General features: G+C 48.9%; 2 protein-coding genes across 2 annotated transcripts; one reads left to right on the top strand and one right to left on the bottom strand.

Moving 5' to 3' along the window:
- Positions 1 to 1,016: 1,016 nt before the first annotated feature.
- On the bottom strand, positions 1,017 to 5,346 carry Atp5pd (ATP synthase peripheral stalk subunit d). The gene is made up of 6 exons (XM_028752890.1): positions 5,276 to 5,346; positions 3,939 to 4,069; positions 3,391 to 3,487; positions 2,345 to 2,416; positions 1,337 to 1,399; positions 1,017 to 1,203 (listed from the first exon to the last, which is right to left on the bottom strand). Exons 2-6 carry the CDS (start codon positions 4,058 to 4,060, stop codon positions 1,072 to 1,074), a joined length of 486 nt encoding a protein of 161 aa, XP_028608723.1. The 5' UTR covers positions 4,061 to 4,069; positions 5,276 to 5,346; the 3' UTR covers positions 1,017 to 1,071.
- Positions 5,347 to 5,549: 203 nt separating this feature from the next.
- On the top strand, positions 5,550 to 16,773 carry Kctd2 (potassium channel tetramerization domain containing 2). Its single transcript, XM_028752814.1, has 6 exons — positions 5,550 to 5,924; positions 7,609 to 7,717; positions 9,964 to 10,055; positions 12,819 to 12,914; positions 14,781 to 14,906; positions 15,803 to 16,773. The coding sequence occupies exons 1-6, from the start codon at positions 5,586 to 5,588 to the stop codon at positions 15,830 to 15,832; spliced, it is 792 nt and encodes a 263-aa protein (XP_028608647.1). The 5' UTR covers positions 5,550 to 5,585; the 3' UTR covers positions 15,833 to 16,773.
- The last annotated feature ends 810 nt before the right edge of the window (positions 16,774 to 17,583 follow it).

Genomic DNA, 17,583 nt, shown 5'->3' with positions numbered 1-17,583 from the left:
GATGGAGGGGAAGGGTGGAGAAAAGGTTGGGGGGTAAGCCACATTGCCAAGGTGTGAGGGTGTCACCAGGGATGGGGCAAAAGCATGGCCTCCGGAGGTTGGCAAAGGTCTGTTCTTTTAACTCAATAGTTGTTTCCTTCATAAAGATGCGTCAATGTCCTCGGTTTCCTGCTTCAGTCTATGTTCCTTTAGCAAGATTTGTTTGCAGAAAGGGCAGGCCTCAAATCCACAGAAAATCCACCTGCCTCTGCCTCCCTAGTGCTGGGGTTAGAGGCCACCCTAACACTTGGCTGTTTTGTTGCTTCTTTTCTTGGAAGTGCAACAGCAAGTTTCTAGAATTTTCTGAGGCAAGAACATTTAAGACTGATAAAACAATACAATGTTTCCTAAAGTGGATTTACGCCAACATAGAAGGGAGCAGAGGTCTGTTCCCTGGAGTTCACAGATGCTCACACGTAGCTATGCCTTTAATGTCCACAACAGCAGAGTACCAATTAGCCCTAAGCCACGGCATCGGCACCCCACTGAGGAGCTATGGCTTCTTCACCCAGCCCCTACCCACAGACTGGGGACACCAGATTGATACTCAGCCAGCCCCTGCTGCTCCTTCTGGTCTGAGTATGCAAACCCTTAAGCTACAGCAGGTGACATAGGGATGCTTAGATACTTAGAAGCTTCCCAGGCCATGTCATTCTCATTACAATCCTGATGCTTGTGACAACAGGAGATTCCCAAGACTCAGCATTGTGTACTGGTCACAGGTGATAGGTGAGTTAGGGGTCTCTCTCCAGCACTGTAACTGTTTCTGTTTGTGTGTATGATGTAGGAGCCAGGACACACATAGAGAGCAGAGGACAATATCCTCCCCATAGTATGGTCACAGCCTCTGCTGTTCAAGCTCCAGCACCCTGAAGTCTCAGTAAATGGGCTCCTATTGTCAGCCCCTTAGAGGAAGGTTCACATAATACTTCTGGTGGGGCCACCTCAGAAGTGTTTATCTACTTAGAGACAATAGCCAGCACTATGTAAATATTTTATTTCATGTCAGCTGGGGCTGCCTCCTGGGCTGCTTCATAGGTTCTCGATGGGCTGATGGGGCCAGTACGGGTACTTCTTCTTGTCTAGCTTGGTTTCTGGGAAGATCTCATTCAAGTCATCAATGGTCATCTGGTCAAAGGGAATTATGTTCTTCAGTTTCTCCAGCTACAAAGTGCAGAAACATGTTAGCTATAGGGAATGGGCAAGGCCACTGAGCCCACTGAAACAAGAATCCAAGGAAGGTCACTGCCATGTGGCGACAGAGACAACAAGTCACAGAAAGAGGGCTCATCCTCACCTGCTTCTCATACTCCTGAATCCTGACCTGGGATCCAGACATGAACTCAGCACAGCTCTTCACCTTTAAGAGAATGAAGAAACTGTCCTGAAACCACACTGTGTCCTGACCCCTGAGCACCGGAGGGGGGCTGTGGGGTGTGTGCTCAGGTCTGCTTCTTTCCTGCATGGCTGGCCCAGTCCTGAGTGCTTTTGTTAGGACAAGCGACACCTTTCAACATCCACAAAGCAGTCAGGCAGGAAACCAGCTTAGGATAGATCACTGAATAGTTGAGGTAAGTCATGTGCCCCCACCCTCCGGCCCTCAACCCCCCGCCAGGTTCCAATTTGGCATGAGGTATTTTTAGACAAATAGGTATTTGAGTAGTGAATGGTTATCTTCTAAAATTGACATCCTGTTCTTAACAGGCCTGTTGGGTGTAAGGCGACACTGAGTCACACAAATTTACAGAGCTTCCATTAAAACATGTATTCACTGGCCACACGGTCACCACAGTCAAAAACTGTGACATATTTATCAGGTCACCCTCACCTCTCCCCAAGAAGCCTCTCAGGCCTCTATCACTAAAAATTAACTGAATTTCCTAGAGATTTATAAGGACAGGGCCTCACTGTGTAGCTCTGGCTGCCCTCTAACTCAGAGATAGGACACTAAAGTGCACACCGCCAGGCCTGGGCTTGCTGGCTTCTCTTATTCAGTATTATTTTTAGGTTCATGTATGTGGCTGCATTTATTAGCATTCCAGTCCTCTTGGTCCTCATACTCTCATCTTCAGTTTAATTCACTATCTACCCTTGCTACTCAGAATTAAGGAAACGTGGGGATCTGACCACAGCAGCGCTGGCCTATAATCCCCACAATCAGGAGGTTGAAGCCGGAGGAGCACCGGGAGGCTGAGGTCAACCAAGGTTACACAGTGAGACCTTACAATAAAACAAAAACTAAGCAAATTTTGAAGGGGAAAAAAACCTAAACTAAACAACCACAAAAATGGCCGTCACTACTTACGTCCTCCTTCTCCTCCTGGTCCACCAGGGCTGTGTATTTATCCTCAGGCACGGGGATCTTCAGGGCAGTATACTATAAACAAGGACAGAGACGGTGCTCTTGTAGCCCAAGAGCCTAAAAGCCTGAAAGCAGGGGCTTTCAGCTTCCTACAGGCCACACAGAAACCTCCTGTGATCTCTGGTGTCGAGGTGGGAAGGCCTCCTCAGCCCACCATTAATCACCCCAGGACCCTCCCACATCTCCTGATCACAACAAGCGTCCCTTAGTTTCCCCATCTCAAAAGGGCTTGATAATAGCCCCTTAGCATCTTGGGTCTCAGAAATTCTGAGCTGACTGGCAGGAATCATATTTGTATTATGAGGTAGAAACTATCGATAAGAAAACTACTTAACTACTTAGCACTACACCCCTGGCGTTGTATGCTAAGCCACACAGAGCAGGTCTTCTAGAAGCATCTTCAAATAACAAGCAAATGAACTATGGATACTGAGACATTATATATTATTGTACTTAATGTGCAGGTATCAAAAGAACACAGGTCACTGATGGGGCTGGAGAGATGGCTCAGCAGTTTCATGCACTGGCTACTCTTCCAGGGGACCCAGGTTCAATTCCCAGCACCTATAAAGCAGCTCACAACACCCTGTAACTCTTTAACTCTGGGGCATCTGGTCCCCTCATCAAGCCTCTTCTGGTACCATCCATGGTCGTGGTGCACAGATACACATGCAGGAAGAACATCCATAGACATGAAATTCATCTTTTTAATAGAAGAGGTTGGAGAAGGGCCAGGAGCATGAAAGAAGGGAACTGTTAAGTTTATAAAAAAGGAGGCAGGTAAGAGACTAAAAGCAAACTCCAGAGGAGAGCTAGCCCTGCCAGTCCTACAGCTCCTGGGAGCAAGGCTACCTGTACTGCTGAGTGACTAAACCTGATTCTCTACAGGCGCTCACTAAATCCACTCCAGGACCTTTGACCAAACCCACTGCCCCCCACCTAGCAGCCACTTAGAAAACAGAGCTTTACTTAGCTATCTGAAGACTCACCTTCCTTTCAAAATCATCCACCAAGCCAGCCTTGGCCACGTTGGCCCTGTAGTAAGCCCAGTCAATCGCTGGTGGTTTCTCAGACAGACTAGCCAACCTGCTCATATGGAAAAGCAAGTCAGGACTTTTTTTCCTGGGCTGGAATGAGCAACAGACACTACTCACACAGCAATCTCCTCATTCCTTACACACTGGAGTGTCAAGCACGCTCTTCTCTGAAGGCCCACCACAAAAAATGCTAACCATGCTTTCATTTGCAAAACACATCCGTTTCTTTACTCTTGTCAGATTATTAGAAATGCCTAGCTAGGGCTGGCAAGATGGCTAAGCGGGTAAAGGTGCTTGCTGCTAAACCTGAGGACCTGTGTTAAATACCCAGGACTCACATAGTTGAAGGCAGAGAGCCAACCCCTCAAGTTTTCTTTTGATACAGCACACACAGCAGCAAGGGTGAACTCAAAAAACACTAGGCAGATGTGATAAATGTCACAACACTGCTTCTAGGTTCAGTGACAAGGATGGAGGTCTCTTTCTCACAACATACTGACCTGGTGTGGAGGGTCTCATTACAGGTCTTTAGGGCATTTCCAATTGCTCTCTGGTTTGAGGGCATGATCTCCACAAAAGATACCCAATCAATGGTTTTTAGAGCAAGTTTACGCCCAGCCATCTTGGGATACTAGAAAACAAAACCGGTCAGATTAAACAGTGCCTCTGGAGAGAACCTCTGAAGGAGACCATTCCAGAGAAATCCGAGTCGTTAAGAGACAGACCAGCATGAGCATTTGATGGGTATAAGCAACAGATAAAAGAATTAGGATTTAAACTGGAAAGGGGGGCTGGGGATGTAGCTGGTTGTTAGAATGCTTGCCAGGCATGGACAAGGCCCTGGGTCCCCTCTCCAGCACCAGAAACACTGAGGTAGAGGTAGGGAATCTAAAGTTCAAGGCCTCGTGAGACATCTGAGAACCTGCCTCAATACAACAACTGATAAAACTGTGTAACAGATATAAATGTTTTCTCCTACTAGGCTGCCCTTCCTCTATCCCAACCTACTTCTACTTTTGACTCTACATCTGTCCTTACAAACATTGCTTAAAGGAAGTCATAAGCTGCTCAAAAGTTAAATAAATGTGTTTTGGCCACTGACTCTCCACCATACTCAAGTTTTGATACAGCAAATCTGGAAAGTCTTCAAAAAGCACAGACAAAATTTCCACATCTGCAAAGTGAGGGAAAGAGCTGTTAAAAATTCCAAGTGAAACTGAAGGCATCAATTTGCCCTGGCTTTACAGACACTTCAGGGGCTCTCAAACTAAGCATGCCAGAGGATGAAGTGGCCTTTAAGCATGGGAGGATGTAAGAGACAGACTTTTGGTTATCTGGTTAATCTCTATCGCTGGTGTTTTCTCAGACAAATTAGCCATCCAGCTCTTATGGAAACAAGTCACGAGCACAGGGAATGATGACCAAGAGTTATTCGCTCAATCCGTAAACCTCACGAGGAATCCAAGAGTCCTCCGTTAGAAGGGAAGGACGTAGCGTTGAAGCCTGCTGGGTGTCTTGTCCTCTCTGAAAGCTACCACCATGGCTATGTGATGTTTCCTCAACCCCTAAACTCCACTTCTGAGATCGCCACACAGCATGAAACAATAGTCTGTGGCAACATCTAAATCAATGGTGATTGGCCAAGTCATTGCCAGGTCCCCGGCTCGCTCCGTGGGGAGGCGAGCAGGGCAAAGCAGTGACCTCGGGCGCTCTGCCAGAGGGGCAGCTCGAAGGCCCGACGTCCTCCGCGCAGCTGGAACAAGTGTCGAAGCGAGGTCTAGAATACAATACAAAAAAGTCCGTGGGGACCCGACCCAATACCTCTAACTCCACTCACCTTCACCGACCCCCGGCGGAGCGCTGTCTCCCGCAGCAAGGAACGGAAGTCCGTTAACGGAAGTTCTCTCTTTGGCCAATCCGAAAGCACAATAGGTGGGTCTTATTTCACATATTGACCAATGAGCATGGAGTTCAGCTCAGGAAGTCCCGCCCTGAAAGGCGGGCGCAGCGCCTGCGCCGTCGGGGTCTCCGCTAGTTGGGGGCGCTCCCGTCCCTTTCCCCTGCCCCACCCCCGCCGATGGGCTGGCCCGGCTCTCCCTGCCGAGGAATGGGCCGGCCCGGCGGCGCGCGGGCAGCGGCGGCCCAAGATGGCGGAACTGCAGCTGGACCCGGCGATGGCGGGGCTGGGAGGGGGTGGCGGGAGTGTGGTGGGCGATGGGGGCAGTTCGGGCCGCGGACCCCCCAGTCCTCGTCCTGCCTGCCCCACACCCCGCGGACACGGCCGCCAGCCCGTCGCCGTCGCGCAGCCCCCGGAGCCCGGGCCCGGACCTCCAGAGCGGACGGGGGGCGGCGGGGCGGCCCGCTGGGTCCGGCTCAACGTGGGCGGTACCTACTTCGTGACCACCAGACAGACCCTAGGCCGGGAGCCCAAGTCCTTCCTCTGCCGCCTGTGCTGCCAGGAGGACCCGGAGCTGGACTCGGACAAGGTGCGCCCCGCCCTCGGGCGCGCCCCCGGGCGTTGGGACCCATTCTAGGCTGGTGTTCCGATCTCTGGGATACGTTTCCCTCCAGTGAGTCCTGCAAACCCGGACTTCAGTCCACTTCCTCCCCCTAAGTTAGCACCGGCCACTTCAGAAATGATCTCCCATCCCCGTTCTCCCCCATCAGGCACACTCCGGCTTCCCTTCGCACCCCGCCCTTTTTCTCAGGTGCTCCTTCCTGGAGTTGTCTACCTGCACCCACGGGAGCCCCCTTCGTACTCCTCTCATTCTCTGCCCCTCCTGAGGATCCTCCCCCCAACCCCCTTCTCAGATCTGCATGAGTTTTTTCTTTGGCTCCCGTACGGTCCCCGGCTGCTGGTGCCAGATGCATTTAGAACTGGGTCAGGGTGAATGACCACATCTTTGTCACTTACTTTCGGAGGACTCAGTTCCTGTACCATCCCCGTGCAAAGTGGTATTAAACTTGGGGTTTAATGATAGCATCCACTACTGAAGGCTGGAGGAAGTGCTTGCGGTGGTGATACATCCTGTGGTAGTGATAAAATCCTGACCCCAGACCTTGTGTGCGGTAACAGTCATCGTTTCGCTACATTTTTGGAAGTAAATGCATTCACTGGAAAGATAGGCTGATCGGTTAGGGCCCAGAGAATGTGTAGGGTCAAACACATGGTTGAGCAAGACATGTCATTCATTTCCAGTTTGAACTGTAACTTTTGCAGGTTCACCTTTGACTCTCAAATGCATCATTGGCAGTAGCTTACACACTTTCCATAAAGCACTCCTGTGGTTAGCCGGCTTGCATAAACACTTAATCAGTTTCATTTCTGATACCAAATTGACGGGAACCTTACCCTTCCTAACTAAAGAGATTGCAGAACTCCTGTTTATAGGGAATTATTTTTATATACCCTAAATCTTCCTTATGGCCACACAAGCCAGTTTCTTGTTTCTTTTACTGTAAAGATGAATAGGATTAAAGTTGTCGTGAGCCAAGTCCTGGCAGTACCACGCTTCCTCTAGGCACGGAGTTAGGGTGTGTGAGATCGCAGCTGGCACTGCGGACTCCCACTGATGTTGGCCTTGGGCTCAGGAGAGCTGCCAATAGAATGGAGGTTTTCTCAGTATTAGGAATGTAGTCCATGGGCAGTGAAGGAGTCAGAATGCTTAACACAGCTATGGAATTTCCTTCATCCCCTGTAGCTGGTATCCTACAGAAGAATGTTAAAAGATTGTGGGTCTACCCAGTAAATAAAGGCCTCGCAGTGGGCATAACTGTGTGTCTAAGACATCTGGCCTGAAATGATCTTAAGGCCTCTGGCCTGGCCAGTAGTTTAAAATAAGCAGACTGTAGCAAAACTGGCTCAGTATGTATAAATAAATAAATAAATAGATGGTTTTTAGCTGACAGACTGTTGCCTGAGTGCCCTGGCACATTAGGGAAATGCTATTTAGAAAAAGTTGCTGAGGGGCTGGAGAGATGGCTCAGGTTGAGAGCACTGACTGACTGCTCTTCCAGAGGTCCTGAGTTCAAATCCCAGCAACCACAAGGGGCTCTGGTGCCCTCTTCTGGTGTGGCTGAAGTATTCATAAATAAAACTATCTAAAAAAGAAGAAGAAGAAGAAAATGTTGTGGAAAGGTTCACAGTGCTTGGCTGTGCTCGGTTGACAGGACGAGACTGGAGCTTATCTGATTGACAGAGACCCTACCTACTTTGGTCCTATCCTAAACTACCTCCGCCATGGGAAACTCATCCTTACCAAGGAGCTGGCAGAGGAAGGTAAGGGCACCTGGCTGCTTTCAAACTTGCAGTTGGTTAAAGTTACTTCAAAGACTTGAGGTTTTGTTTGGGAGCCTCACTGGGCTTGCCCAGTATAAGAGTTAGTGAAAGTAAACAGGTATGCAGGTAGCCTCGAGCTCCCGAGCTTGTCGGAGAGCCCGGGAGGAAGCTGCACGGGTTGTGTCAGCTGTAGTGCGAAGCCTGGGTGCTCCGCTTGCAGATTTTGCTTTAGGCTTTTAAACCTGCAGGACCGTCATTACATGTCGCATGTGTTTATTTGCTGGTGGTGAGTGCCTGTAGCCTGAAGCACCATATCTCTGTCAGTCGGGTATTTTCATTTTTCCATTTTCCTTTGGACTTGCTAAAATAATATTAATAAATGCCTGACCTCGTTTCTTAAGCCTCTGGTCTCATGCTTCTCTGTAAAGTCGTGCAGCTGACCCGATTCACTCTCCAGCTCACCGGCAGGCCTGTCGCTGGCTCCCTTGTCATCCCTCTTTGTAGGGCATTTGGAGCGTAAGTGGATCTAGGCCTCTATGTATAAGGCCTGCCTGGTCTCTGGAGGCATCTAGTGGAAATTTTGGGTCCTTTCCTAAATCCAGGCCTCCTGATCTAGAACCCTGTCCTCTGGATAGAGAAGTCTGTAATGGCTCCTCAGTAATGGAGTGGCTTGGAAACGGCTGCATTTAGTCAGAGAGGAGCTGTGCATTCTTGCCCTTCTCTGTCTCACACTCCTTTTCTTGCTTACTTTCTCTGAAGACAGTCTGCTATAAATGACCTTTTAAAACAAATCTCCCAGTGCAGTGGTGGCGCACGCCTTTAATCCCAGCACTCAGGAGGCATGAGGCAGGTGGATCTCTTGAGTTCAAGGCCAGCCTGTTCTACAGAGTTCGTTCCAGGACAGCCAGGGCTACACAGAGAAACCTTGTGTGGGAAAAAAAATCATTTCAGATGCATACATGAATAATAGGAGAAGGCATAATAAATCCCACACACTCATTATCCTAACTGGTAGCCTCTTACAATCTTTTTATGTCTTTAATAAAAACAAAAAAACCAATAAACTTTGTTGAACCAGCGAGGTGACTCAACAGGTAAGAGCTCTTGTTGCCACGCCTGCTGACCTGAGTTCAGTCCCGGCGTGTATGTGGAAGAGGGAAAGGGTCAATTGCAGCAGATTGTTCTCTGACCTCCAGGTTCATGTCCCTTTCACCCACGAATGCAAATAGATAAATATGGTTTTATTTGTTTTTCTGAGATAGAGTCTCATGGTGTGGTCCTGGCTCACCTTGAACTCACAGATTCATCTGCTGCTGGGATTAAAGGCATAAAACTACCACACCTGACAAAAATAAGCAATCAACAAAAATAATTTTGGGCATAGAGAAAAAGGCATAAATAATACAAGATTCCCTTTACCAAGACTCACCAGTTTCGGACATTTTTTTTTAGAAAAATCTTTTTTAATCACTGACTTTGTCTCCTTCTAGGCTTCTCTACCCCTATCTCTCCTCCCTCAGGCTCCTCAGAGGTTTTATTTCTGAACTGTTTGAGGTTAGATTGCAAATTTTCATTCCTTAAACAACAGGACCTTGGCATAATCCTCCTAACAGCTCAGGAAATTTGATACTGTTTATCTGCATTCCCTTCCAGTTTCTCAATCCTAACAGTGTTCATTGGAGCTTTTTTTTTTCCTAGCACAGGAGCAGACATCCCATAATGATTCCATCTAAAATCTTTAATTTTGTTTACCATGAGAGGAGTCACTGATCGCTCCCCCACCACACACGCCTTTGTTAGTAGCTGAGGATCAAACCTTGCTAGGCAAGATTTCTGCCACTGCCCAGCCCTGACCGAAATAATTATCCTATTGAATTCTTAAGTTTATATACATATACCTATCTGTCAACCTGCCCTTTTTAGGGAAAACAAGTAAATACTGCAGGGTTGGGAATTGTCCAGGGTGGCAGGTTCCAGGAACCAGGTGACATATGGACAGCTAATGAGCAGGTGCGAGGAGGAAGCCGGAGGGGCGAGACGGGAGAGGGAACACCCTGCGTTTGGTTCACTTTTGTGTGAACATTGTGGGCAAGCCCTGTAGAACAGAGTCAGTGTTCTTAGGTTTCCTAGGCTGACGGAGGGATGAGATTTGTGTTTGGAAAATGCAGTTCTTGGAAGACAAGCCTTGCCTTGCTGTTTCCCGATGGGCTCACACACCTCTGACCACAGCCTGGTCCTTCTTCTAGGTGTGCTGGAAGAAGCAGAGTTTTACAATATCGCATCTCTCGTGCGGCTGGTTAAGGAAAGGATACGGGACAATGAGAACAGAACTTCACAAGTAAGGTGTCTGGAACTGCTAAGGACAAAACCTGTCCAGGCAGCTGTCTGTCTGTGCTGTGACAAAGATGGATGCCTTCTCCTTGGGGCTGGAGAGCTAGACTGGTTCAGAGTGGGAATTGAGGAACGGAGTAAACAGAGCAGCCCCAGCCCTTCAGGAGAGTGTTACTCTTCAGCAGTGGCTGTGGGGAGACCCCAGGCCACTTCAGGGCCAATGTTTGTTCTCAAGCTTGTACCCCACCCAGGGCTTGTAACAGGAGAACTTTGTAACAGGAGAAGGTCTTTGCTCCCAAGAACTTTGGAGTCTAGCAAGAGAGGAAAAAGACTTTCTCTTCTTTGTGTAAGAAAGGCCATAGCCACCTGTCTGGCGGCACAGTGGTGGGTCTTTCCGTTAAAGAAAAAGCAATCAGTGCTGCTTAGCCACTCTTCTTAGGCATTTGCAAAGATGGGAGACTTACTCTGTCCGTGTTAGAGGCTTCTTGTTGCTGTCCACAGTAGATTCATGCTCGGTAGACAGGAAGCAGGACCCCGTGCTCTCTGCTGCTGGCCATCTTACAGACCCATGGCATCTTTACCTTGTAGACATTTAGTAAATAGAGTCTCACTTTATCCTCAGTTTCCCTCAATCTTAAATAAAAGAGTGCTTAGGAGAAGTTTTATGTTACCCTGAATTGTGTAATCTGAAGCCACCCGAATCATGGAGCCTGAGTGCTGTGTAGTCTTGAGCATTAGTTGATCCCTTGAGAGCATCCTAGCATTTCTGTTTGGTGGCAGCAGTTATCTGAGTTAGTCCTGCAGGCTCTGAGGCTTGAGCGCTGATGCCCTGTTGGAAGCTTTCTTGTTCCAGGAATGTCAGGACCTTTTATGTTGATTGATCTTCCATCTGTCCTTTTCATGAAGAGAATTCCGAGAAATGGGGTGATATTAATATTGAAAGGTGCCCTCTTCCCTGTCTGCATGCTTCTAAGATACAGTTGGCTATGTAGATCTCTAGATATTACCTCTTTGAAGTTGTACGTGGCAGGCATTGAGGCAGAGCCTGAGGTGTGGGGGCCTAAGCCCATGTTTGCGATGGTCTCTTATCTCTTTTGCTGTCTGACAGGTTCCTGAATACTTTTCTGTTCATATATATTTGTTTGTTTATTTATTTGGTAGTTAGTCTTGGTTCTTTTTGGAGCACAAGAGAGTTGATTCTGGAAGAGGAAACAGAGGGCCAACGGCAGCTTAGATCCTAGGGACTTTGCTTGCTCTGGCCAATATCACAGATCTTTTAGGATGCCCTGAATTTTGTAATATAAACCTGATTGTTTCCAAAATGTATAGGCAAATACATGGATAGAACCAAGGGGGCTGTGAGTGGATTTTTCTGTATTCACGAGGAAGGGCACCTTCTGTCTTCGAGCTGTGTTAGTAGTTGTTGCTCTTCAGTTTACAGTTTTGCCTTTTGGTAAGTCTGGGATGGAACCCAGGGCCTCACAGTCAAGACAGTGACCGTACTGCTGAGCCCCACCCAGCCCGGAGCCTCGTTTCTGTTTCTTAGTGTTTGACATGCAGCCTCTTTGTACAGCCCCAGCTGGCCTGGGCTCTCGGTCCTCCTGCTTTAGCTTTCTGAGTGCTCCACACCCACCACAGTTACTCAGAAAATCCTAGGCGGTTGGGAAGCCAGGCAGGAATGCAGACAGAAAAATAAATGTTTCTTTCTTGTTGTCTCACACCTCTGTAACAGGAATGCACTGTTAATCATTGGTAGCTTCCTGGTAACATCAGCAGGGAAGTGAATATCTGTACAGTGTGTGTGTTTTCCTCTTGATATGATGATATATTAGATAATATATTAATATGCAGTTCCCATTGCAGGCAGCATGTCGGAGTCCCAGCACATGGGAAACGGAGACAGGGCAGAATCAGGAGTTTGAGACCAGGTTGGGATAGAGAGTGGATTCCAGGACATGTTGGGGAAACTTGCCAGAGGTGATAGGGCATGCCATGCCGTTATCCCAGAGCTTGGGAAGCAGAGAAAGATGAATCTTAGTTCAAGGGCCAGTCTGTTCTACATAGTGAATTCCAGGACAGCTAGGACTACATAGTGAGACTCTGTCTCAGAAAGAAGACAGAGGCTGAGCAGCTGCCTCAGTGGGTAAGAGTGCCTGCTGGGCTGGATGAGGACCTGTGTCGAGTGGCCCACAGCCACCTGTAATGCTCCAGGGGGGTCCTACATCTTCATTGGGCTTCTGTGGACACCCACAAACACATGCCATACACATACACACACATACATACACATGCATACACATACATACACATGCATACACATGCATACACATGCATACACATGCATATACATGCATACACATGCATACACATGCATACACATACATACACATACATACACATACATACACATACATACACATACATACACATAAGTAAGACTAGATATTTCCAAAAGGTCCTTTCTGTAGCCATTTATATTGGAGTCTGGAGCACCAAAATTACATTGTGCATTTTAGCATCTAAGTCACACATAAAAAGTGACTTTCCTGTTGTCACACGAGCTGTCCCTCTGGGGTCCAGGTTCATTGCATGCTTTGGTTTGTGTCCTTGGCCTTGCTTTCTGTTTTTGTAGCTCACAAGCTTTCCTGGAGTCCATGGTGCTGATTGGAAAGTGAGGTAGTGGGTGGTCTGAGAACCCACCCCCAGACAGCTGCGAGCGGTGGGATGGTGGGGTCCCCATGCTGCTGTCCTAGTCTGCCTGTTGTTGCAGGGCCCCGTGAAGCACGTGTACCGGGTCCTGCAGTGCCAAGAGGAAGAGCTCACGCAGATGGTCTCCACCATGTCTGACGGCTGGAAATTCGAACAGGTATGTTGCTCAAAGAGAAGCAACCTCAGCACCTCATCCCAGGGAGCCACAACCAGCCAGTCAATAGCTCTGGAGTGAGGGTGGGGGTAAGGCAGTGTGAACCCCACTTTCACTTCAGAATTAGGGAAGAGCTCCTTGGTGTGCATTACTTACCCAGTGGACATGAGGGCTGTGAAGGGTTGGGCAGAGGGCCGTGCCTTCAGGATTCACATTCAGAGTTTGAGCTTGACAGTGCCAGTCATGAAAGACTCGAAGCACCTCCTTTTGCTTTTCTTTGCCTCAGAGATTTCCTGTCAGAAGTGTTCTGCGGACGCCATTCTGTTAGTCCTAAAGAAGGCCGACTTCAACAGGAGCTGTATGATTCTGTGTGTGCATCTCAGCTGTGCTAGGAGGGGTCAGACACACAAGTGTGCCAGGGTCATTTCCCAGCATTCTCTTCCCTTCCTGCCCCTTAGCTTTGTGCTTAGAATTGGGGTTATTTGCAAATAAAGCCCCTGAGAATCTGGATCTTACCACTCTCTCCCTCCAGATCAGTCCCATCCCGTGATCCTGTGGGTCCCTCTTTCCCACTCAGCTGTGGGTGACCAAACGCTGCACAGCATTTACAGCCATGGCTGGTTTCCTGGTGCAGAATCTTTTTTTTTTTTTTTTTTTTGGTTTTTCGAGACAGGGTTTCTCTGTGTAGCCCTGGCTGTCCTGGAACTCACTCTGTAGACCAGGCTGGCCTCGAACTCAGAAATCAGCCTGCCTCTGCCTCCCAAGTGCTGGGATTAAAGGCGTGCGCCACCACTACCCGGCCCCTGGTGCAGAATCTTAAGCAGAAGTTATTTTTATAAATTTTATGTAAAAAAAAAAAAAAAAAAGCGAAAGTAAAAATAGATACCTGACTTTTCTTTATGAAGGTGATAGTTTTGTTTTTTGATTTTTTTTTTTTAGATTTATTTATTTAATGTATGTGAGTACACTGTCGCTGTCTTCAGACACACCAGAAGAGGGCATCGGATCCCATTACAGATGGTTGTGAGTCACCATGTGGGTGCTGGGATTTGAACTCAGGACCTCTGGAAGAGCAGTCAGTGCTCTTAACCACTGAGCCATCGCTCCAGCCCAATAGATAGTTTTTAATGTTACTTTATTGTTATCACAGTCCTGGGGTTTGAACCTATGGCCTCATGCAGTCCAGGCGAGCTCTAATCCTGGAATGGGTCTTGCTAATGTCCTCAGGGAGAATGAAGTCTGTTCTTATTGCCTCCAAGGTGTAGATGAGGAAGGGGGTGTGGGGTCGCCCCAGTCTTGCAACAGGAGTGCCCCGGCTTGAGACTTTGAGTGCTTAATGAGGTTGGATTTGTTTCTCCAGGAGGGTTAGAATTCCGTGGCTGTGGCTTTGGGTGGCTACAGAGTGGTTCACTTCCAAGTCTCTGTGTTCAGTCTGGTGTCTAGAGGAAGTACTAGTGGGAGCAGGTGGAGCTGAGGAGTGCTCACGTGCTCGGCTCACCTCCATGGACGCAGGCAGTCACCACGTTAACTCCTGTTGCCTTTGGGATGGTGTCGGCTGCATGGGTGAGGGGACAGGGATGGAACTCAGACCTGTCTTCTCCGTGATTGGATTCCTCTCCCTGGATTGGGATCCATTTAATCCCCTGGACTTTGGTTGCCCCAAAGAATGTTTATTCTTTGAAAGATAAAGCTACAAAATCCAGTTAAAGGAGGGGAGGCTTCTGGTGCATGGAAGTGGTTTTGGTTGGGTTTGTTTGGGGTTTTTTTTTTTTTGGGTGGGGGGGGGGTTTTTGTGTTTGTTTTTGGCCCTTGCGTGTTTGTAGGCCCTGTCTGTATGGTTGCACAGTCGCCGTCCTTGTGTTTTGTCAGCTAATCGGCATTGGCTCCTCCTATAACTATGGAAATGAAGACCAGGCTGAATTCCTCTGCGTTGTCTCCAGAGAACTAAATAATTCTACCAATGGCATTGTCATAGAGCCAAGCGAAAAGGCCAAGGTAGGACACTGCTTCCCCAAGCTGTCCTCTGCCTCCTTTGTGCCCAGCCTCTCTCTGGCTTTGCCAAGCTGCTGCCAGGGTTTCCTCCGCGCCTTCTGCAGCTCCGAGCTTCCTCTCATGGTACTCTCTTAGATACTTGATTTAAGTCAGGATTTGTTGAGTCTGGGGAGATGGTGGGCATAGCCAAACGGGTGAGCTCTGGCTTCAGCAAGAAACCTCGACTCCAAAGGAACACACAATGAGGTGGAGAGTGACAGGGAGGCACAGTTTCTACCATGGCTGCCATCCCTGCATGGGCGCCCACACGCACACTTATACCGCACTCAGTAAGCTGATGGGAGCTGAGCCTGGACCAGGGCAGGTTTGTATCCTGTCAGGATGATGAAGGCTCTTTTTTGTGTCTAGACTCAGGTAGTGTCTGTCTTTCTCCTTGACAGTCCGTTTCTCCCTTCTCTTCCCACACAATGCCCTATAGACACACACTACACACTTGTGAAGAAACTGTGTGCTGACTGTGAACCACCTTCTTTAACTTGAAAAACTCTGGTCTAACAGTACAGAACCTTCTGGTCCATCTGTATTTGGCAAGAGAGTCTGTTGCACTCAGGTACCCAGTGAGGTAGAGGCTCCGGGTCCGACTTGCTAGATGGACTAACAACAGGTTTTTTGCTGTCCACGGGGCTCAGAGGAAGCAACTACAGGGGTTTTAAAATATTTTAAAATCATCCACTGTCACGAGCTGTACCGTGACTTAAATCCCTGCGGCCTGCCTAGTGCTGGAGACCCGGCCTTGCCCAAGTTGAGTACAGCTGTACCCCTGAGCTGCACACTAACCTGGTGGGCCTTGTCCCTCAGTACTCACTCAGCTGACTCTGTCTTTCCCCATCGACTTTCAGATTCTTCAGGAGAGAGGCTCTCGAATGTAAACAGAGAATCTCAAGTTTCAGAACCCTGAAGGCAGGAGAGCAATGGGCCAAGCAGCTGTGAAGGGAAATCCTGCACCTGTACAGTAACCGAGCTACTGCAAAGCAAAGCTGCGCCTGCTCCCGAGAAGTGGTGTCTGTCCAAACCAGAGGAGCCCACCTGCCTGGACGAAGACAGTGCGCCTCTGGCCGCACGGCCCCTTTTCAGAAACCTGCTTTTGTTTTCTAGCCAGTGTTAGAACAGACCTTCACAACTGCATCTGGGATGGGTCCCTGGCTGGAGCCTTGTGGGGAGCTGGGGGGAAAGGAGGAAGATCTAGCTCCCTGCAACAGTCTAGATGCTAAAAGCCGGAGCAGAGGAAGGAGGCTTGTCCTGAGCTGTGCCCTGGTCTCGGCCTGTGTATGCCACGATGGACGTAGCGGCTGTTCGGACCACTCTTCCCGACCTAGGCATTCTTTGACGTTGGCAGGGGAGTCCATGACTGTTGGACCGAAGTTTTGGGTACAGAATAAAGTCGCCAGAGGACCCACAATCCTATGATCAGAGCCTCAGAGGCAGGAGGATGAGGTGTCCTGTACTGTGGTTGGAGCGTGGTGGTTATTATCCCTCCTCCCGTGAGTGGCATCACTGGTGTCTCAGCCGGGCCCTCAGCCCATCCTCTCCCGGGAGGTTTGAGGCTGCAGCATCCTAAGCCGTGCTAGATGGACAGCGGTACTGAACAGTGGTGTAACTGCTTCTGCAGCCTTTTCTTACCTGGTTGACCCCGTCTTCCTCCCCCAGCTTCTTGAACTGGACCAAAGAGAAAGGACTTTGTGGACCCTCTGTAATGGCTTGGGGCGAGGAAGGCTGTTTCTGTGGACGCTGCCAAACATGTTATGTTGTCATAGCTAAAAGTGGTAGTGTTTTTGTGATTGTCTCTTGAACATGCACTGACTGACAGTGATACTTGTGTCTCCTTCATTTTTGTGACAGTCTAGCTCTGCAGCAGCAGCATCCCCAGCTCTGTGTGTGTGTGTGTGTGTGTGTGTGTGTGTGTGTGTGTGTGTGTGTGTTCACGCACATGGTGGCAGTCTGTGTACTTCCTGCATCTCCTGGGCAGGAGATGCTGGCAGGCAGGGATCTGTGCTTGTGTGAAGGGTGCTGCAAAGCCTGTTGAGACTGTCCACCCAAAACTCATAACTACACATCCTCCTCTCTTATGGAAGACAGAGGGACCAGGGTCTCATCTGTCTGTCCTAGTCAACTTTAAACTGGCATGTGATACAAAGCAGGTAAGGCTGTCTCTGGACTGACCCAGGCCAGGCATGCATGGTACCTTCAACACCAAGATTTCTCTGCGTTCTGTGGCTGTGGTGGCTATTGCTTTTCATTCAAGTACCTGCAAAGCAGGGGTAGGCAGATCTCTGTGAGTTCAGGAACAGCCTGGTCTACATAGAGACCCTGTCTCAAAAGGGCTGAGAAATGAAATTATGCATTCTGTAGCACAGCTGCTGCCCATGGCCTCTACCTTGGTGGCTTCTGGAAAGGCAGCATTGCACGTCAGCCGTCTGCAGGTGGCTGACCGTGCCCAGCTGACTCCCTGTTCTCCAAGAGTCGTCTCTGGATCCATAGCTTAGCGTAGAAGTGTACCTGTTCAGGCCCCGTGTGACAACTAGTGCTGTCACCTCAGGAGTTCAGCTGGCTGTACGGCTGTTTGACGATGTACCATATTAGATGGTCTGCCTTCAGAAGTGCCCACCCCCTTCTACCATCT

The sequence above is a fragment of the Grammomys surdaster genome, unplaced genomic scaffold, assembly GCF_004785775.1.
Source record: "Grammomys surdaster isolate TR1022 unplaced genomic scaffold, NIH_TR_1.0 125940, whole genome shotgun sequence".
Taxonomy (NCBI): Eukaryota; Metazoa; Chordata; class Mammalia; order Rodentia; family Muridae; genus Grammomys; species Grammomys surdaster.
The sequence above is the reverse complement of the archived record's forward strand: the minus strand, read 5'-3'. Positions and strand labels throughout refer to the sequence as shown.